This window comes from Balaenoptera musculus, chromosome 10 (genome assembly GCF_009873245.2).
Source record: "Balaenoptera musculus isolate JJ_BM4_2016_0621 chromosome 10, mBalMus1.pri.v3, whole genome shotgun sequence".
NCBI classification, from domain to species: domain Eukaryota; kingdom Metazoa; phylum Chordata; class Mammalia; order Artiodactyla; family Balaenopteridae; genus Balaenoptera; species Balaenoptera musculus.
Genome location: NC_045794.1, coordinates 31,284,202 through 31,301,212, shown reverse-complemented (window position 1 = coordinate 31,301,212; position 17,011 = coordinate 31,284,202). Strand labels below are relative to the sequence as shown.

Below are 17,011 nucleotides of genomic sequence, written 5' to 3'. Positions count from 1 at the left end.
CATTCTATATCTGGACATTTGGATTTGCTAGATGTTTTTCTCCCAATGAATGCAAAGCATTCCACTGCATGAACATACCATAATTAATTTGAATAGTTCATTTTGGGGAATACTTAGGTTTTTCCCTAATTTTCTGTTATTATGAATAATATTTTAATGTGCATCCTTGAACATAATTTTTGTGCACATTAAGAATGCCTGTATCATGGATCCCTATCAGCATATTCTTGGGTCAAAAAAGTATGGGTGTACATTTAAAGTATTAATGGATATTGCCAAATTTTCCTCAAAAGAGGACAATTTGAATTCATATCTATAATGTGTGAAGTACCTGTTTCCACATATGCTTATCAACATAATTTCTTACCGAATTTTATATTTGCCTATACTATATTTAATGAGCACTTACTATGTGAAAAGCACTAGTATAGATGCTAATGGTAACTGTCATCAATGTACTTAATGTATACAAGATCTATATTAACTTGAAAATATATCCTTAAGTGAAATGCGAAGTATACTAACTTGAAAATGCAAAGTATATATGTGTTTATGTTTCCATGCACATATTTTAATTCATATGTAAGCATACAAAAAGTCTAGGGAAAAAATCTACATTGATTACCTATAAGTGAAAAAATAAGTTGTTATTTTCTTCCTTAAGATTCTTATGTTTTTCTATTTGTAAATGCACATAGATTATTTTTATAATAAAAAATAAAATATGTAACAAAGAAAAGAAACCTGACAGAAAGATCCCACTGTTTTGCTCTATCTTTATAAAATATGTATTTGCTGGCTCATAAAGAACTTAAATATAATGTCAGTTTCAAGCATTTCTTGACAAAAAAAAAAAGATATCCAAGCCTTTACAATATTTTTGGCTTAAGGTGAACCAAACTGGAATGGAAACTAACTAAAAGATTAGTGATTTTTAAAAATATTACTAAAATTAAGACTTGTACAGACTTTTCCTGTTAATCCTTACTTGTCTCTTTTCTTAAATTAGATGTCTTATCTGGAAATAGAGGACCAAGCCAAGAAGGTTCAATTTTTCCCATACAAAATCCTCCAAGGCAGATGCTATTATTGGCCAGATCCAGGGCAAGCCTCTTTAAGAGTAAGCTGATGATTTGGCTGTCGCCTTTCCCAATGCTGATTGTTAGAGCTTTCCGTACATCCTGCTCACAGGATCCACTATTCAGTAACAGTTCTACCAGTTTGGGACTGCTCGCTTTCTCACATACCTATTAAAGAAAAAGAGAAGGTAAGCATATTAAAAACCTGTCATTTTTCCTTTTAAGAGACTGATAATCAAACTTGGAGTGATTTTTCCCTACATCCGTAAATTTAGAATGAAACAAAATAAGGCAAAACTCATCCTTGAAATAGATTAGGAAAATAAAATAAGATTAGCACCACAAATATCAGAGCAGCATAAATCAAATAAATCTGCCACATGAGAGTCAGTTACCATGAAAAAGGCAACATGATATGAAATAAAACTCATAGGCTTGAAGTCAGAATACCTGAGGCTCCAACAATTTACACGTTTCTCATACTTTTGGACTTCTGTTTGCTCATTGGAAGATATCTGGGAAACCAGTACCTTAACACAGTAAATGCTACTGCCCTGCCTTCATTTGTGACATAGAATAACTAAGTGTGAGTATAAATATTATAAAATTTGCTAATGCCACATGCAAAGGACAGTCATCATTTACTTCTGGTTTTCCAGGACAAGAATTTTAATTTCCACAAAAACATGTCTTGTCTCTCAGTTTCCTACCTTCCCCTGAATGTTAAGTTTTCAGAGCATGTCCTCAAGGTGGGTTAGCATGCTAGCTGCTACAAAAACTAGAGTGACCATAGTAAGCAGAGAGAAGCCTTAGCAACCTGCAGCATAGCACACTGGTCCAACCCAGCAACAGCTTCTGAAAGGCAATGGAATGTGATGTTATCAACTAGAAGAACAAAGTCATAGATAATATAAATATTATACGCCAGGTACTGTGCTAACTTCTGTAAACACATGACCTCCAATCCTTATTTTTTAAAAACCTATGCCGTAAAAATTATTACCCCCATTTTATAGATGAATATTTAGGAAAAATATGTGATTTGTCCAAACCCTTAGAGCTAGTCAATAAGAGACTTGGATTTGAAATCAAATCTGCTGGCTCCAAAGCCTGTGCTCCTTTCATGACCCAATATTAGGGATTAAAAAATAAAAGGAAAGAAGACCCTAAGATTCAGGGTACCAGGTCGGTGGAACAAGATGGTTGGGGAAAATTCCTGAATTCTTCAGAATTAAAGTGTGTCCAAGAGGTTTGAGGGGACAGTCCTGTGGTGTGATGGCACCAACTTAATGCCCACCAGTCTCCAGGATCACCCACCTTCAACCCATTCTCCCCAGAGCCACTATAGTACTTTTCTAGTCTGGATATGATCAGGTCATTATCCTATTTTAAAATCTTCTAAAACCTTTCTGCTCCAGGACATTCCCCCAAATACGACATGAAGTTTTGCAAACCTCATTACCTTCATTTATGCAATTTCTCTTGCCTCAAATATCTAATTCTGCTCTTCAGCCAGTAAAAAGTTGTTCATTCTTGAAGGAATAGTTTTAAACTCTCTTGCACATTAAGTCCTTGCTATCAACTTCCCAGGCTACACACACCCTTCCTCCTCCAGATGCCCATCCCATTTTGTTTAACATAGCACTAGGCACACTGAACTAGACATGCTTATCTGTTTTATAACTAGAATGAAAGGCATGGATGCTACTGCAATTCAATTTGTACCTCTGTACCCTAGCACAATGCCTAAGGAATATATTTAATTTAGCAAATTACTAAAATCCTTTAAGGGCCCACAGGAAATTTTAAAGGAAGGAAGGAAGGGAGGGAGGGAGGGAGGGAGGGAGGAAGGAAGGGAGGAAGGGAGGAAGGGAGGGGCCAAAAAACTCATTTCTTCTCTTGGAGACCAGCAATCTTTTACCTCTAAATTATGGCATTTACTGCCTACCTTGTATTAAGGTGATTTATGTTTTATCCTCCCCCATCTCCCAATAGACACTTTGAAACAGGAAACTCCTTTTCTATTCTTTACTGACTATCTAGCACTGTGCTTTCCACAGAGAAGATGCTCAATACATTTTATAGCAGAATTTTCCTCGGGGGACCCAAGCTATCCAAGCTGATTTCAGGGATATGGTGCCATGAAGAGATAAATATATAAGAAACAGTATCAGACAAAAGAAATAAAATTATGAAAGTAATTCCAACTTCATGAGAAAGAAAAAAAATACTGCTCAGATACACACAGTTTTGTATTTTAATAATGAGGATAATTCAAATATAATCAAACTGTAATTTACTATCCTTTGCTATCTTGTCTCTCATATTCTAATTTATAAATAATTCAGCCCACAATCATATCCTAATATTTCAAACCAGCATTCAGGAATGAATGTACAACCCCCTCCCCCCACCACCACTATCATGAATCTGTTATGTAAACAAAAGATTAAAGCAGGCAGATTTTCCACTACTTACCTGTAGAGTGTCCTCAGGCAAGTTACTTAACCTTTCTGAGCCTCAATTCCTCTCCTGCATAATAGGATAATACTAGGGCTTATTCTTAAGGTTGTTGTGAGGAGTTTATTAAGTAAAGGGCTCAGAGCAGGGCCCAGGTGATAATGAACACCACAGAAGCGTCTGCTATTATATTTATTCACAATTCATTATACTTGCTCTTCCCACCATGACTTGATGAGTCATCTTCAGGTCTCTATTCATGCATTTTCACACCCAATATTAATCCTCCATATTCTTCTCTACCAATCATGTACATTACGTTATTATTACATTCACCTCAGAAAACCTAACAAGATTAACTCTGTCCTTGCTCTGAATAGTTCTTAATTATGCAGCATTGGTGCATGAATAGTCTTGATTATGTTACTTTGCACTGGTACAAAATAAGGTATGTTCAATCGATCTACCCACAATATTTAATCAACATTTATTATTTGTTAGATACAAATAATCTCTGACAACTAGGATAAATTCTTTACATTTAATACACCCATGGATGTAAAGATCTGATTTTAAGAAGAAAAGATATAAATAAGTACATTAAGTCCAAAAGAACTTGGGAAGAAGAATAAGGTAAAAAGCCTTTTGTATAGAAATATTTGGATAAATTGAGAGAAAAGTAGAAAGCACTCCCTGTGGGGAATGTAGAGTAATTGCACTCAAGTGATTTTAGCTATGTTGTTTCCCTAGGAAAAATCTGAAGGGGAAGTTTCTTTTCAATCCAAGTAACATTAACTCAACGATCTCAAGATCACACAAAAGATACACAATAAAAACATACTAAATTATTGAGGAAAATAATTTAATTATCTTTAATAACAGAGAAGCAACTATTTTTAATGTTGCTTGCTTAAATGAAATATGACTAATTTAAATAATTTGATTATGTATTTGGTTTTAATGCATAAATTAATTGTGCATGAAAATGAGTTACAGGTTCAGTTTCTCTTTAGGTAGATTGCTAATTAGTACTAACTTAATCTTACAGTTGACAAATTGATACGAATCCATAGGTGACTGGGAAATTAAATAAAGTAAGGCTTTAAAAGTAAATTATTGGAAAACATAGCACTCTGCTGGTTATTTAATAATGTATATTAAATCACTACATAATTGCTTTGTTGGAAATATTAAGTATCCAGAAAACATATGTAGTGCTTCCCGAATGCTATTAAAAATGCTAAAATTCATAGAATGAAGACAAACTTGAAATAACATGTAATGCACTCTGATAAATATGTACCGAATTCATACTGTATGTAAAGCAGTGAGTTAGATATTCTGAATGATACATAGATGAACCTTGTACATCTCTACCTTCACATAACTCACAAAATATAAAGAGGTGTACATAAACTGTCACGGACTTACACAAGAAGTAAATCTTTATTTTGTATGGAGGTCTGGGAGTGTGGGGAGGGCTTTATTGAGGACAAGGAATTTGGGTTAGATTTTGAAGGCAAAGCAGAAGAATTAGATAGATGTGTTTGCACAGTGCATGAGGGAAGGGAGAGAAGGGAAGCAGGCCCAGTGCCACACAACTGCAGGGTGGCCCACAGCAGGGTTGTCAATGTGTACAGCATTCCAAAGTGTGCAGTACACAGCCTACAGGGCCACATGTGGTAGCCCTGAGGGGAGAATTTTCTAGTGAGAGAAACTGAAAACAGAGAGAAAATAGCTGAAAGATGATCAAAACAAGATAAAACCATGTGTTGTATGGTGTGTGGCTGGAGAACGATTTGCACAGAGTTGCATAGTAGGAGACACATTTGAAAAGTTATTTATCAACTTAACAAGCTAGGTAGAAAAGTAAAATGAATGATTAGATAATAACACCTAAGGGACCCTATTACCTCTGAAATTCTGTGAATCTAAACTCCTACAAATCACAAGCAATTGTTCAATAAACTGGTAAATTCTGTAGTGAAGAATAATAGGATGTAGATAAGGGCTATACAATGGCAGAGTCAAATTACAGAAAAAAAGACAAAAATGAGTCCTTGAATATTTACCTGACAAATTAAAGAAGCTGCTTCTTTTGCTCGATTGGCATCCGCTCCCAACAGAAGCAAGCATTCAACCATGATGCTGTTATTCTGATCACATGCTCTCTCTAGCATCACACTTTTTAACTCATCATCCATAGCCAATTTTGCAAAGCACTTGCAACAAAGATTTAGAAACTAAAAAGAATGGAAGTGAGGATTAGAGTCAGCTAAATGTGTAACAGTTAGAATACAGGTGAAAAACATTGTACCTGTTGATCCTTTTGCTCCGTGATGTTGGAGGACAACTGATGGAATATTACTGAATCAAAGGAATGATGCACCAGCAGCTTGGAAAAAGACACTGACAATTCCAGTACTGTCAAGATTGCCTGAAATCCCTGAAAGTGTGATCAAAAATAATAACAAAGCAATTGTGGACAAAAAAGAATAAATAAATAATGTGAAAGAGAGACTGTATATGGTACTTAAAACCTTGGATGTTCACTTAGCTAAGTAGATGTATTTATTAGATTTGTACTTTAAAGCTATAAACCTTGAAACAATGAAACAAATACATCTTGCTCTCTCGTTACTAAGAAATAAGCAGGTGCACAGAGAATAAGATGCTAGTTAACAAACTATCATCTAGCAAAGCAGGAAAAATACCTAATACACCAAAATCTGCCTTTTAAAGATTCCCTGCCTGAAGCCATACCTACAGGTTGAAAGCCAGATATTAATCAGGATTAGAATAGCAGAGTCAGCAGTGCCACAAATCCAAATAGACCAGTGATGTGAATTGCTTATTACAAGATTGCAGATCAGGTTCTCTAAATAGCTTAGCATTTCCCCTAACATTTTTGTGCTATCTTCTGAAATTTTAACCTCAGACAAATGTGAGTTCCTAGATTTTATTCACATTGAGTGCATCTGAGAGAAGCTCTAAAGACACTCTGAGATTTACATCCTTGTAGCAAATCATTTATAAAGAACTGATCAGTACACCATTACTTTTTAGAACCACCCCAAGAGTTGTGAACTTCTGACTTGACTATTATATAGCTTGGGTAAACTCACCAAATATCAACTTAACTTTAAAAATTTTTATCTTTCTAGTATATATTAATGAAATCATCTAAATGTTAAAATTATTATTTTGAGCTCTTAAGATGCTGAGTTTCTACAAATGCTTCCTAACAGTTGACAGGAGAAATAGTATTAATCTATGCAGGTCTGAGCGGCATGTGGTCCACTAACCTCTAGAGCAGAGGTCCTTGCAAACTCAAATGAATGCAATAGCAAAGCAGGTAATGCAAATACATAGAAGGCACATAATTCAAGTTAAAAACTTATAAACACTGAACTGGCCAAATAAAATATGTTGACAAGCCAAATTTAGCCCACTGGTCAATAGTTTACAACCTCTACTATAAAAATCCTAAAATTTATGCTTAGATGAATAAATACTGACTGACAGCTTCATACCTGCACAAAATAATTTCCTCTCCCTAGGATTACTTACAATCAATTCTGCCTTGGCTTTAATCAGCCTAGGTTGAGGCACATTACAAAAAGCAGATTTATAAAAGACATTTTGGTTCTAAAACACATTTTTGGTTGTGTGTTCAGCACTTTATAATTTAAAATCTTACATGCATTATCACATTTACTAATAATGTCTGTGCAAAGATTAGAGCTTAGACATTTCCACTCCTGGTGAAGGCTGCCATTTATGAAAATATTTGGTTTATGAAAGTTGTAAACTCCATTACTAAAAAACCACAACCAAGGCAGAAACTCTTAAGGAAACTATTTGTTTTGCTAACATTAAAAGAAAAACACTCTGAAACAATTTACTTCTTAATCTCCCCTAAATTAATCTTAAACCAGTATCTTGGATTCCTTACAGACAGTTAATATAGATCCCATTTTAAATTTTGCTTGATGGAAAATGTTTAAAATATTGTTTCACTGCAAGAAAAAAAATCAAGGGGCAAAATTACTAGGTAAGCAGATAACAATAAAACACAGAGAATGACAAACTTCAGAATAATTATAACTTTTACTTATCTAAAATCTAAGCAAATAAAGCTCAGCTAGCTGAAATTTCTTTAGCACATTCTGTGCTCTTTCATGGAAAAGATAAATGACAAATAAACATACTAATTTTAGAGATTTAGTAATGAAACAGGATATTTTGAGATTCAATCCAATTCTCTTCATCTACTATAATTAAAATACTACAAAATGATAAAAATGGTTTTCAATTAACTAGAATATACCCATTAACGCAAAGTGGGAGATACACCAGCTGCTCTGAAAGAGAAATCTGTACAAGATCGCAATTCCCTTCAAGATAAGGCACATACTTTCATCTGTATTTCACCAATATCCTTAAATCGTTGTAGGCTGGAAATCAGAATTTTTGCCAGCAGATGCCCAGTGCCTGTGCATAAATTCTTCTTTGTAATCAAACATCCTATAAGACTTAAACCCAGACACTGAATTTCTAAAAAAAAAAGAAAAAAGAAACAAAATTTATTGTTTTAAATCTCAAAACTGAAGAAAAAATTTAAACATGTCCAACCAACAGCTAAAGGCCTATAAAAATCTAAATCCTGAGTTCAATTGTACCAACCTTGGTCATCTGGATACATCTGCAGTGTGTGAAGCACCGAATCAATAGCATCTTCCAGGGATAACACCTCTAATGCATCAGGAAAATGCGCTATAGAAGAAATGACTTTTAATCCACATTTCTGAATCCCAGGATTTCCAATGAACTAAAGTCAAAAAGAAAATTAAGAATATTTGCTGTTAAAAAATGAATTCTAATACTTACCTTAGTTAAAGCCAGCTATAGACTGACAAAATATAAACTAAGTTGTCTAAATAAAATTACTATCCTTGATTCTGCCTTATATCATGAATTACTTTTATTTATTATTAAGAATAACAGCTAACATTTTAATGCTCATTAAGTACCTGTTCTGTGCCAGGCACTATACTAAATACTTTTACATGCTCTCCTTTCCAGGGCATTCTTATTAAACACACACTAACATGATCCCCATTAAAAGATGAGTTCACTGAGGGTTAGCGGGGTGGAGTAGCTATTCCTAAATTCTCACAGACTGTACACTACTGGGAAGATACCAAATCAAGGACATCTGCTCCCACAGCCTAAATTCTTAACCAGAAAAATCAGTGCTGTCTCTCACCATAGAAAATACTAATTGAAAATTTACTCTTTACGTGCTTTACACGCCATATCTCATCTGTTCCCCCTCAACAGCTTCATCCAACAGGTTCACTAGACTTTAAAGATGCAGGGACAAGAGCTCAAGTCACACAGCTAACACATGTCAGGCCTAGCACTTGAATATAAGTGTGTCTGCCTTAAAAGTACAGAATCTTAATCACTATCTCTTCCAAACTTTTCATCTCAATTCCTCCAGAGTTTGACATTATTTGACAGGTATTCTAATAGAGGCCACTTCTTTTCCCAGGCCATCCTTCTCACTGACTGAGAAGAAAACAGGCAACAACACACTTTCCAACCATGTGACAATCACAATCACACTTCCCCTCTTTTGACGTCTGTGACATATACCTAACTCTTACAGTCTGCTTTTCCATGGTGCTCTTTAAACTTCAACTATGATATGAATGCCCACCTAATAGTTTTCCTTTCAAAAATTACAATGCTATCTTTCTGAGGACTTTTGCTTTCACAGACACTAGTTTCATGGTTATCTTCACTCCAAATCTCTGATTGACCCCACCACACGTTCAACTATAGAGCTGAAATAGCTTCTAGCCAGACCTCAAATTCTGATGTAGTCTCCTCAACCAAAACCTCCTACCTTCCAGCCTTTCTCACTTCCATACTGTCAATGAACAGATTTTCATTCATTTCCCAATCTAGTCCCTCAATACCTCTCAAGTGTCCTTACTCAGCATTTTTCTTTGTATCGGTTATGGGGAGAAGCATCATTTTCTCATCCTGTGTCCTTCTCCTCCACCCCGTAACTGCTCACCTTCGACATCATTTCCTCTATCATTTCAACAAGACACTCATATCGTTGCCTCCCTTGGCATTTTTTCCCATCATTATTTCCGTCTTACCAACTCCTTGAGCAGTAAAAATATATCAGCTTTGGAGCCAATTAAATTTGAGTTTAAATTGTCTGATCACTCAATAGTTCCATGAATCTGAGGACCATTAACAATGAATGAAATAACATTTCCTGAGAAGTGGTATTTACTCAGAAGGTATTATTCAAGAAACATAAAGAAATTCAAAGTGGTGCAAAGTGAAGCTGGAGGGATGGCTCAGTGTCTGTCTCGACTTCTTCACCTCTGAAATGACTTAATTATGCAGTGTTGTTAGGAGTGACATGAGATAACTCATCATCCATGCAATAAACATTGAGTGATGGCACAGTTCGGGCCTTGGGCTGAACACTCTTCTCGAAAGTGAAAGCCTTCTCACTGGGAGAGAGTATCCCTAACTTGGTCTTCCATGCCATCGAGCTACCACTTTTCCTTCATTTCTAAACTTATTAATAGAAAAGCCTACACCCACGACCCCCACATTCTTCCCACCTCTTAATTTCACATAATCAGACTTCTGTCCTAACCACTCCAAATTAAAACCATTCAAAGAAACAAGTCCTTTAACAACTGAATTGCTGCTTTTTCCTCCCTTGATTTCCATGACACAGTAATCCACCCCCCCACCCCCACCCCGGCAATTATTCTCAAACTTTAAAACCATTCATTTACCCATCTCCTTCACAATCACTTCTTTCAACTCCAGACTTTATCCAAAGAACTTTTCTTAAAACTCTTCTATTCATGGATGGAATTTCACACACTATCATGGCTTCAAGTCACCATAACAACAATAGCAACAACCATAAGGATAATGCCAAAACCTAAGCAGCATTTGCTATGTGCCAGACTTTCTTTTAAGCACTTCATATATATTAACTCATTTAATCCTCACAACAACCCTATGATGTAGACACACAATTATTCTCCCTATGTTACTGATGAAAAAAAAACTGAGACACAGAAACCTTTGAGCAGGTAACTCAAAGCACAAGTTTGAACTCTCTTAAGCTCTAAGCCCATGTTTCTCTTTGCTTGACACCAGTATCTTAAACTCAGATGTTCAAAGTTAAAAATTCATCACCTTCTCAAAAAAAAGAAAAAAGAAAACTCAGACTGTCATTCTGAACTTTGTTTTAATAGTACCATCATTTCTGCCTCCTAGGCAGGGCCAGCTTCCGGGGTGCACACATGTGCAGTAGCACAGTCTCTGTGCTCAGAAGGGCCTCACTCCTGGTTTAATGCTCTGTGGCTACCACCTTGAAATACTTAATAATTTTTAAACAAGAGGTCCTGCATTTTCATCTGTTACTGGGCCCCACAAGTTATGTAGCTGGTCCTGCTCTTAAGCTCAAAATGCATCCATAGGCTTATTTTTATGCTAAAGTTAAGTCAAACTGATATTTATAAAGTACCTGTTCTTGTCTTAATACCATCACCTCTAACAAGTTTCTACTCAACTATTGGTTCTGCTACCCTGAGCTCCCCTAATCTCTATTTCAGGTGCAGTTCGATGATGACAAATGACTAGCAACAGGAAATCTGTGATTTGTCTATGCAGAACGAGAATGCAGAGTATCACATTATTACATGTGATGGAGTTCAAATAAACTATTTGATGATTTTAAATAGTGGTGTCTGATTTTTGACAGTTTCATAAATTAGAAAAAAAAAAATATATATATATATACACACACATATATATGTTATTTACAAGCTTACAATGGACTTTCTTTCACTTATCAAATGGTCTATCTTGAAAATAATGATTTATTGCATTGTTGTTCAAATGGGGATTGAAATTAATTTACTAGCAAGTGTTGTCCACATGAAATTTTTGAAAGTACCAATGGTGGACAGCTACAAACATTGATTAGAAACATCCTATTACCTATGCTTCACAATTTTCCAAATTTTTTCAAAGAATACAAATGGTTTTGCTAATGAGTGAGCTAGCCAGCTCAAGGGGAAAATGCCCACACCAGTCTCTTTCCTGTCAGCTAAGTCAATTGCAACTCAGAAAATCTTTCCAGAAAAAAAATTAACTGAATGTACAGCTAGAAAGAAGACACCATAGTACATGACTAACACTAAGATATATCCTAATAAAGTAGATTTCAAGAAAAAGAATCCTTTGGGGTCCCAGGTAAAAATATCAAACCCTTTAAAAATGAGGAAAGGGCTTCCCTGGTGGTGCAGTGGTTGAGAATCTGCCTGCCAATGCAGGGGACACGGGTTCGAGCCCTGGTCTGGGAAGATCCCACATGCCGCGGAGCAACTGGGCCCGTGAGCCACAACTACTGAGCCTGTGCATCTGGAGCCTGTGCCCCACAACAAGAGAGGCCGCGACAGTGAAAGGCCCACGCACCGCGATAAAGAGTGGCCCCCGCTTGCCACAACTAGAGAAAGCCCTGGCATAGAAACGAAGACCCAACACAGCCAAAAAAATAAAAAATAAAATAAAATAAATAAATAAGTCAAAAAGAATAGAAAAAGAATCCTGTGAAAATAAAAAAAAATTTTTTTAAATGAGGAAAGAATCAAGTTGGTCTCAGACTGCTCCACTAAAACATTCAGTGCTAGAAGAGAGTGAAATGCCTACAGAGTTTTCAAAGAAAGAAAATAAACCCCCAATACTTTGCAACCAACCAATCTGTTTTTTCAAGAGTCCAAATATAGAAACAACAACAAAATGTTCAGGAAATGGAACTTAAAAAAAAAAAACAGACAACTAAAACGTAAATGGAAAAACTGTAACAAAAGAACTTGCAGTGAACACTGAATCCACATGACTGTAGGAACAAGATGAAAACAAACATATTAAGTATGGTTATAGAGCTGAATGTAAATATTTTAAACCTTGTCAAATGTAGAATTAATTTATTTAACAAAAGCTGGTGAGAAGATAGGTAGAAATAGTGGAAGATAGTGTGAATACTTCAATTTTCTCATCTTTTATAGCCAATGGTCAAAAGATACTTTTAAATCTAATAGTAATAACATTAACTAACATTTATTGACCGAATACTATGTGCCAGGCATTGTACCAAGTACATGGCATGCATTATCTCATAAAATTCTTCATAATAACCCCAAGTGAAAAGCCATTTATTGTCTCCATTTTATAGATAATGAAACCGAGACTGTAAATAACTTGTCCAGAATACATTAGTCTGTAGGTGGTAAAGCTAGATTCAAACCCAGATATCCTGATTCCAGGACCCACACACTTAACTATTAGAATATGTTGTAGAGTTAAAGCTATAAAAGTAAACACCGTATAATCTGTTTTAATTGAGTGATAGAGGGAAGACATAAAGATGTGAAAATATGCTAATTTTATCAAAAGTGTGCATAATATGCTAACATATATGAAGGAAAAAAAAAATGAGTACCTGGGTGATACATTCATATTCATTGAAAACTGTAGATAATTCCATGGCAACACACTGGGAATCTCAGCTAGTTGTTTTTAATCCCTACGTAGAACTACATAATTTGGAAATAATATAATTTATTTAATTAGGACTTATTGATAAGAATTGTATTGTCAGGACAGGCTAAATTAAGCTGTAGTAACAATCTCAAAATTTCATAGGCTGGAAAAAGAAAAGGTTCAATTCTTATTCACGCTTCATTTGTGTTACCAGTCAGGAGGGGTCTCTGTCCAGCACAAACCCTCTGGGAGCCCTGCTAATGGAGCAACCACCATCTCAGACATTACAGGTCACAGTGCCTGAGACAGTGTTCTGTAGCTGCGGTCCCTAGCCTTTTTGGCACCAGGGACCGGTTTCATGGAAGACAATTTTTCCATGGACCAGGGCGGGAGGGGATGGTTTTGGGATGATTCAAGCACATTACATTTATTGTGCACTTTATTTCTATTATTATTACATGGTAATATATAATGAAATAATTATACAACTCACCATCATGCAGAATCAGGGGCAGCCCTGAGCCTGTTTTCCTGCAACTAGATGGTCCCATCTGGGGGTGACGGGAGACAGTGACACCCGAAGTGTGTTGCTATGTCCAGTCTACCCCGTAATCTCGCTTTGGTTGCTGTCACTGCAGAAAACCCTGCTTCACAAAGACAGGACGTTGGAACTGGAAGCAGGCTTTTCAGTGCTTTTGTGGCAATCTCAGGATATTCTGCCTTGACTTTAATCCAGAATGTATGGAGATTTGAAGTTGTCTCAAACATACGTTTAAGGCCATTTGCAATCTCAAGCAACTGATCCTCTTCTAGCATGGACAAAGTCAATTCACCTGGCTTATATTCACAAATGGGTCACAGATCCATTCCTTCCCAGTTCGGGGGTCTTTTGTGGTTGGGAAGTAATGCTCAAACTCTTTTGGAAGCTAGGTAGGTGATCATGCACCAGCTGGGAGAAAGAAGGCCCTGGCTCAGTCTCTTTCAAAATCTCTGCTAATGTTTGAAACATGTCAAAAATCCCAGTGTTCACTCATCACCCCCATAATTCCAGTTTGGCTTTGAATGCAGCCACTTTATCTGCCGACTTGAACAAAGTTGTCATTCTCACCTGAAGTGACAGATTGAGTTCGTTGAGCAGGTTGAATATGTCACACAAGGAAGCAAGTTTTGCGGCCCATTCTGTGTCACTGAAATGTGCTGCCAGTGGTGACTGTTTTTCTAAAAGAAATCTCTGGAGCGGCTCTTGTAACTCAAAAACGCTGGCCAGCGACCTATCTTTAGAAAGCCATCTCACTTCTGTGTATGAGGGAAGACGTGTGTGCTCTGCGTCCATCTCCTCACAAAGCTGTGAGAACGGACATGAGTTAAGGGCATGTACTTTAATGTGGTTGATAATTTTAATCACATCCTGCAAAACTCTGTTAAGTTCAGGTGACATTTTTCAGCTAGCCAGCATTTCTCTATGGATGACACAGTGCGTAGACTCACATTCAGAAGTGACCTCTTTGACCGGAGTAGTGAAACCAGAAAGCTGTCCAGTCATGGCAGCCAATCTGTCCATGCATATACTGACACAAAATGGCCAATTCAGTTTTCCTGATATGTAATCATTCAAAGACTTGAATAGTTCTGCAGCTGTGGTGTTGGTTGGCAACAAAAATGCACATAACATATCCTCATGTACATCCTCCTGAAAAATATATCACACAAAAACAAGCTTTTGCTGCCTTGTTGTCAACATCGGTAGACTCATCAACCTGGATTGCGTACCACAGTGACTCATTAATCCTCTCTAACAATTGTGCCTCAATATCCTCTGCTATTTCATCAATTCGTCTAGTTATGGTGCTAGCTGAAAGAGGAACACATGCCACTTCTTGAACTGTAGCCTCTCCTAAAATTTCACGGCAAATGTCCTTAGCAGCAAGCAGGATCAACTCTTCACAAATAGTAAAGGGCTTCTTAGCTTTAGCAATGCGGTTAGCCACTAAGAACGATGCTCTCAGTGCAGACACATTTGATGAAGTGGTGGCCTTCAGTAATTGCTTCTGTTCTTCATGTTCACATTTTTTTCTTTTGAAAAACTCCAAAGGCTTGTCTTTTAATGCAGGGTGCTTGGTCTCCATGTGGCAAAGCAGGTTTGAAGGTTTCATGGCTTTGCTGGATAGCCGGTCGCCACATATTATACAAAGCGGGCTTGGAAAATGAGAATCACCTGTTGCAATGAACCCTTAATTTAAGGACTCTTGGTATTTTCTTTTATATGCAGCTTTCTTTTTGTTGGCAGTCTTAGAGTCTTCTACTGTCTCATCATTGGGTCTTTCTCCCTTTTCAAAGAAGCTCTCCAGCGATGTTTGTTTTTTACTCATTTTGGCTAGGGTTAGCTTGTGGGCTTACCAAAACTGACTGAGACAAGTGCGCAGTGCAGGAAAGAGGCGTGGACGGAAGTGGTACATAAAATAATGGAAGGGCCACGTGTGGACTAAAATAAGTAAGTGTCAGATTCTGACTTAAAGCCTGCTATCAGATGCAGCTTGTCACTTGCCACTCACTGATAGGGTTTTATTTATTTATTATTACTTTTTTTAAACATATTTCTTGGAGTATAATTGGTTTACAATGGTGTGTTAGTTTCTGCTTTATAACAAAGTGAATCAGCTAGTCAGAAAGAGAAAAACTGATAGGGTTTTGATATGAGTCTGCAAGCAATTGATTTATTATGGTCTCTGTGCAGTCAAACCTCTCTGCTAACGATAATCTGTATTTGCAGCCACTCCCCAGCACTACATCACCACCTCAGCTCCACCTCAGATCATCAGGCATTAGATTCTCATAAGGAGCGTACAACCTAGATCCCTCGCATGCGCAGTTCATAGTAGGGTTCGCGCTCCTATGAGAATCTATTGCCGCCACTGATCTGAGAGGAGGCGGAGTTCAGGCGGTAACGTGAGCAATGGGGAGCGGCTGTAAATACAGATGAAGCTTCGCTCACTCACCTGCCGCTCACCTCCTGTTGTGCGGCCAGGTTCCTAACAGGCCACGAACCAGTACTGCTCCATTGCCTGTGGGTTGGGAACCCCTGTTCTGTAAGATGCCTCACCAGCAATTAAATGTTTGGTCCAGAAATGACAGATGTAACCTCTACTTACAACTGCTTGGTCAAAACCAGACATATGATCCAATCTAACAACAAAAGGGCCAATAAATACTATCCCAGAATCACCAGAAGGTGGAGAACTGAAAACATTTGGCAAACAACACTAATGATTACCACATAAACATTTAGCTTGTTACCACATTTTTCTTACTACAAATAATGCCACAATAAACATTTTTGTTTAAAAAAACTTTGTGTACATGTACAGGTACATCTATATTATAAATTCTTAGAGTGAAATCGCTGGTTAGAAAACATGTCCATTTTAATTTAGATAGATATTACTAAATTTCCCCCAAAAGGTTTTTCTTTTTTAAAATTTACATTTCTTTAATAATGACTGTACTTGAGAACCTTTTCATGTGTTTATATGCCAAATTCATTTTTACCTTTAAATCTCATCCACATGAGATTTAATCTTTAAATGAGTAAGGTAAATATGCAGCTTCCTTTGCTTTCTCCAAATGGCCAGAGAATTAGTTCTTCCAACACAAGCAATCTATTTCCCTCCCCAGTGGTTGGGAAATATCATATATGAATTGAACATCTGCATTTGAGTCTATTTCCTAAATCACCATTATGTGACACTGATCCATCTCCAGTGCAAATGTCACACCATTTTAATTACTAAAATTTTATAATACATTTGATAATCTACTAGAGTTAGGCCATATTAATTGTCCTCTTTTTCAAAATTCGACTGGTTATTCATGTA

General features: G+C 36.7%; 1 protein-coding gene across 1 annotated transcript in view; it reads right to left on the bottom strand.

Moving 5' to 3' along the window:
- LRRK2 (leucine rich repeat kinase 2) overlaps positions 1-17,011 on the bottom strand; it is a 142,768-nt gene that overhangs the window by 78,966 nt on the left and 46,791 nt on the right. Inside the window, 5 exon segments of the mRNA XM_036865466.1 lie at positions 989-1,247; positions 5,612-5,782; positions 5,857-5,985; positions 7,957-8,096; positions 8,226-8,370. Of these exon segments, the coding sequence (XP_036721361.1) occupies positions 989-1,247; positions 5,612-5,782; positions 5,857-5,985; positions 7,957-8,096; positions 8,226-8,370 (844 nt within the window).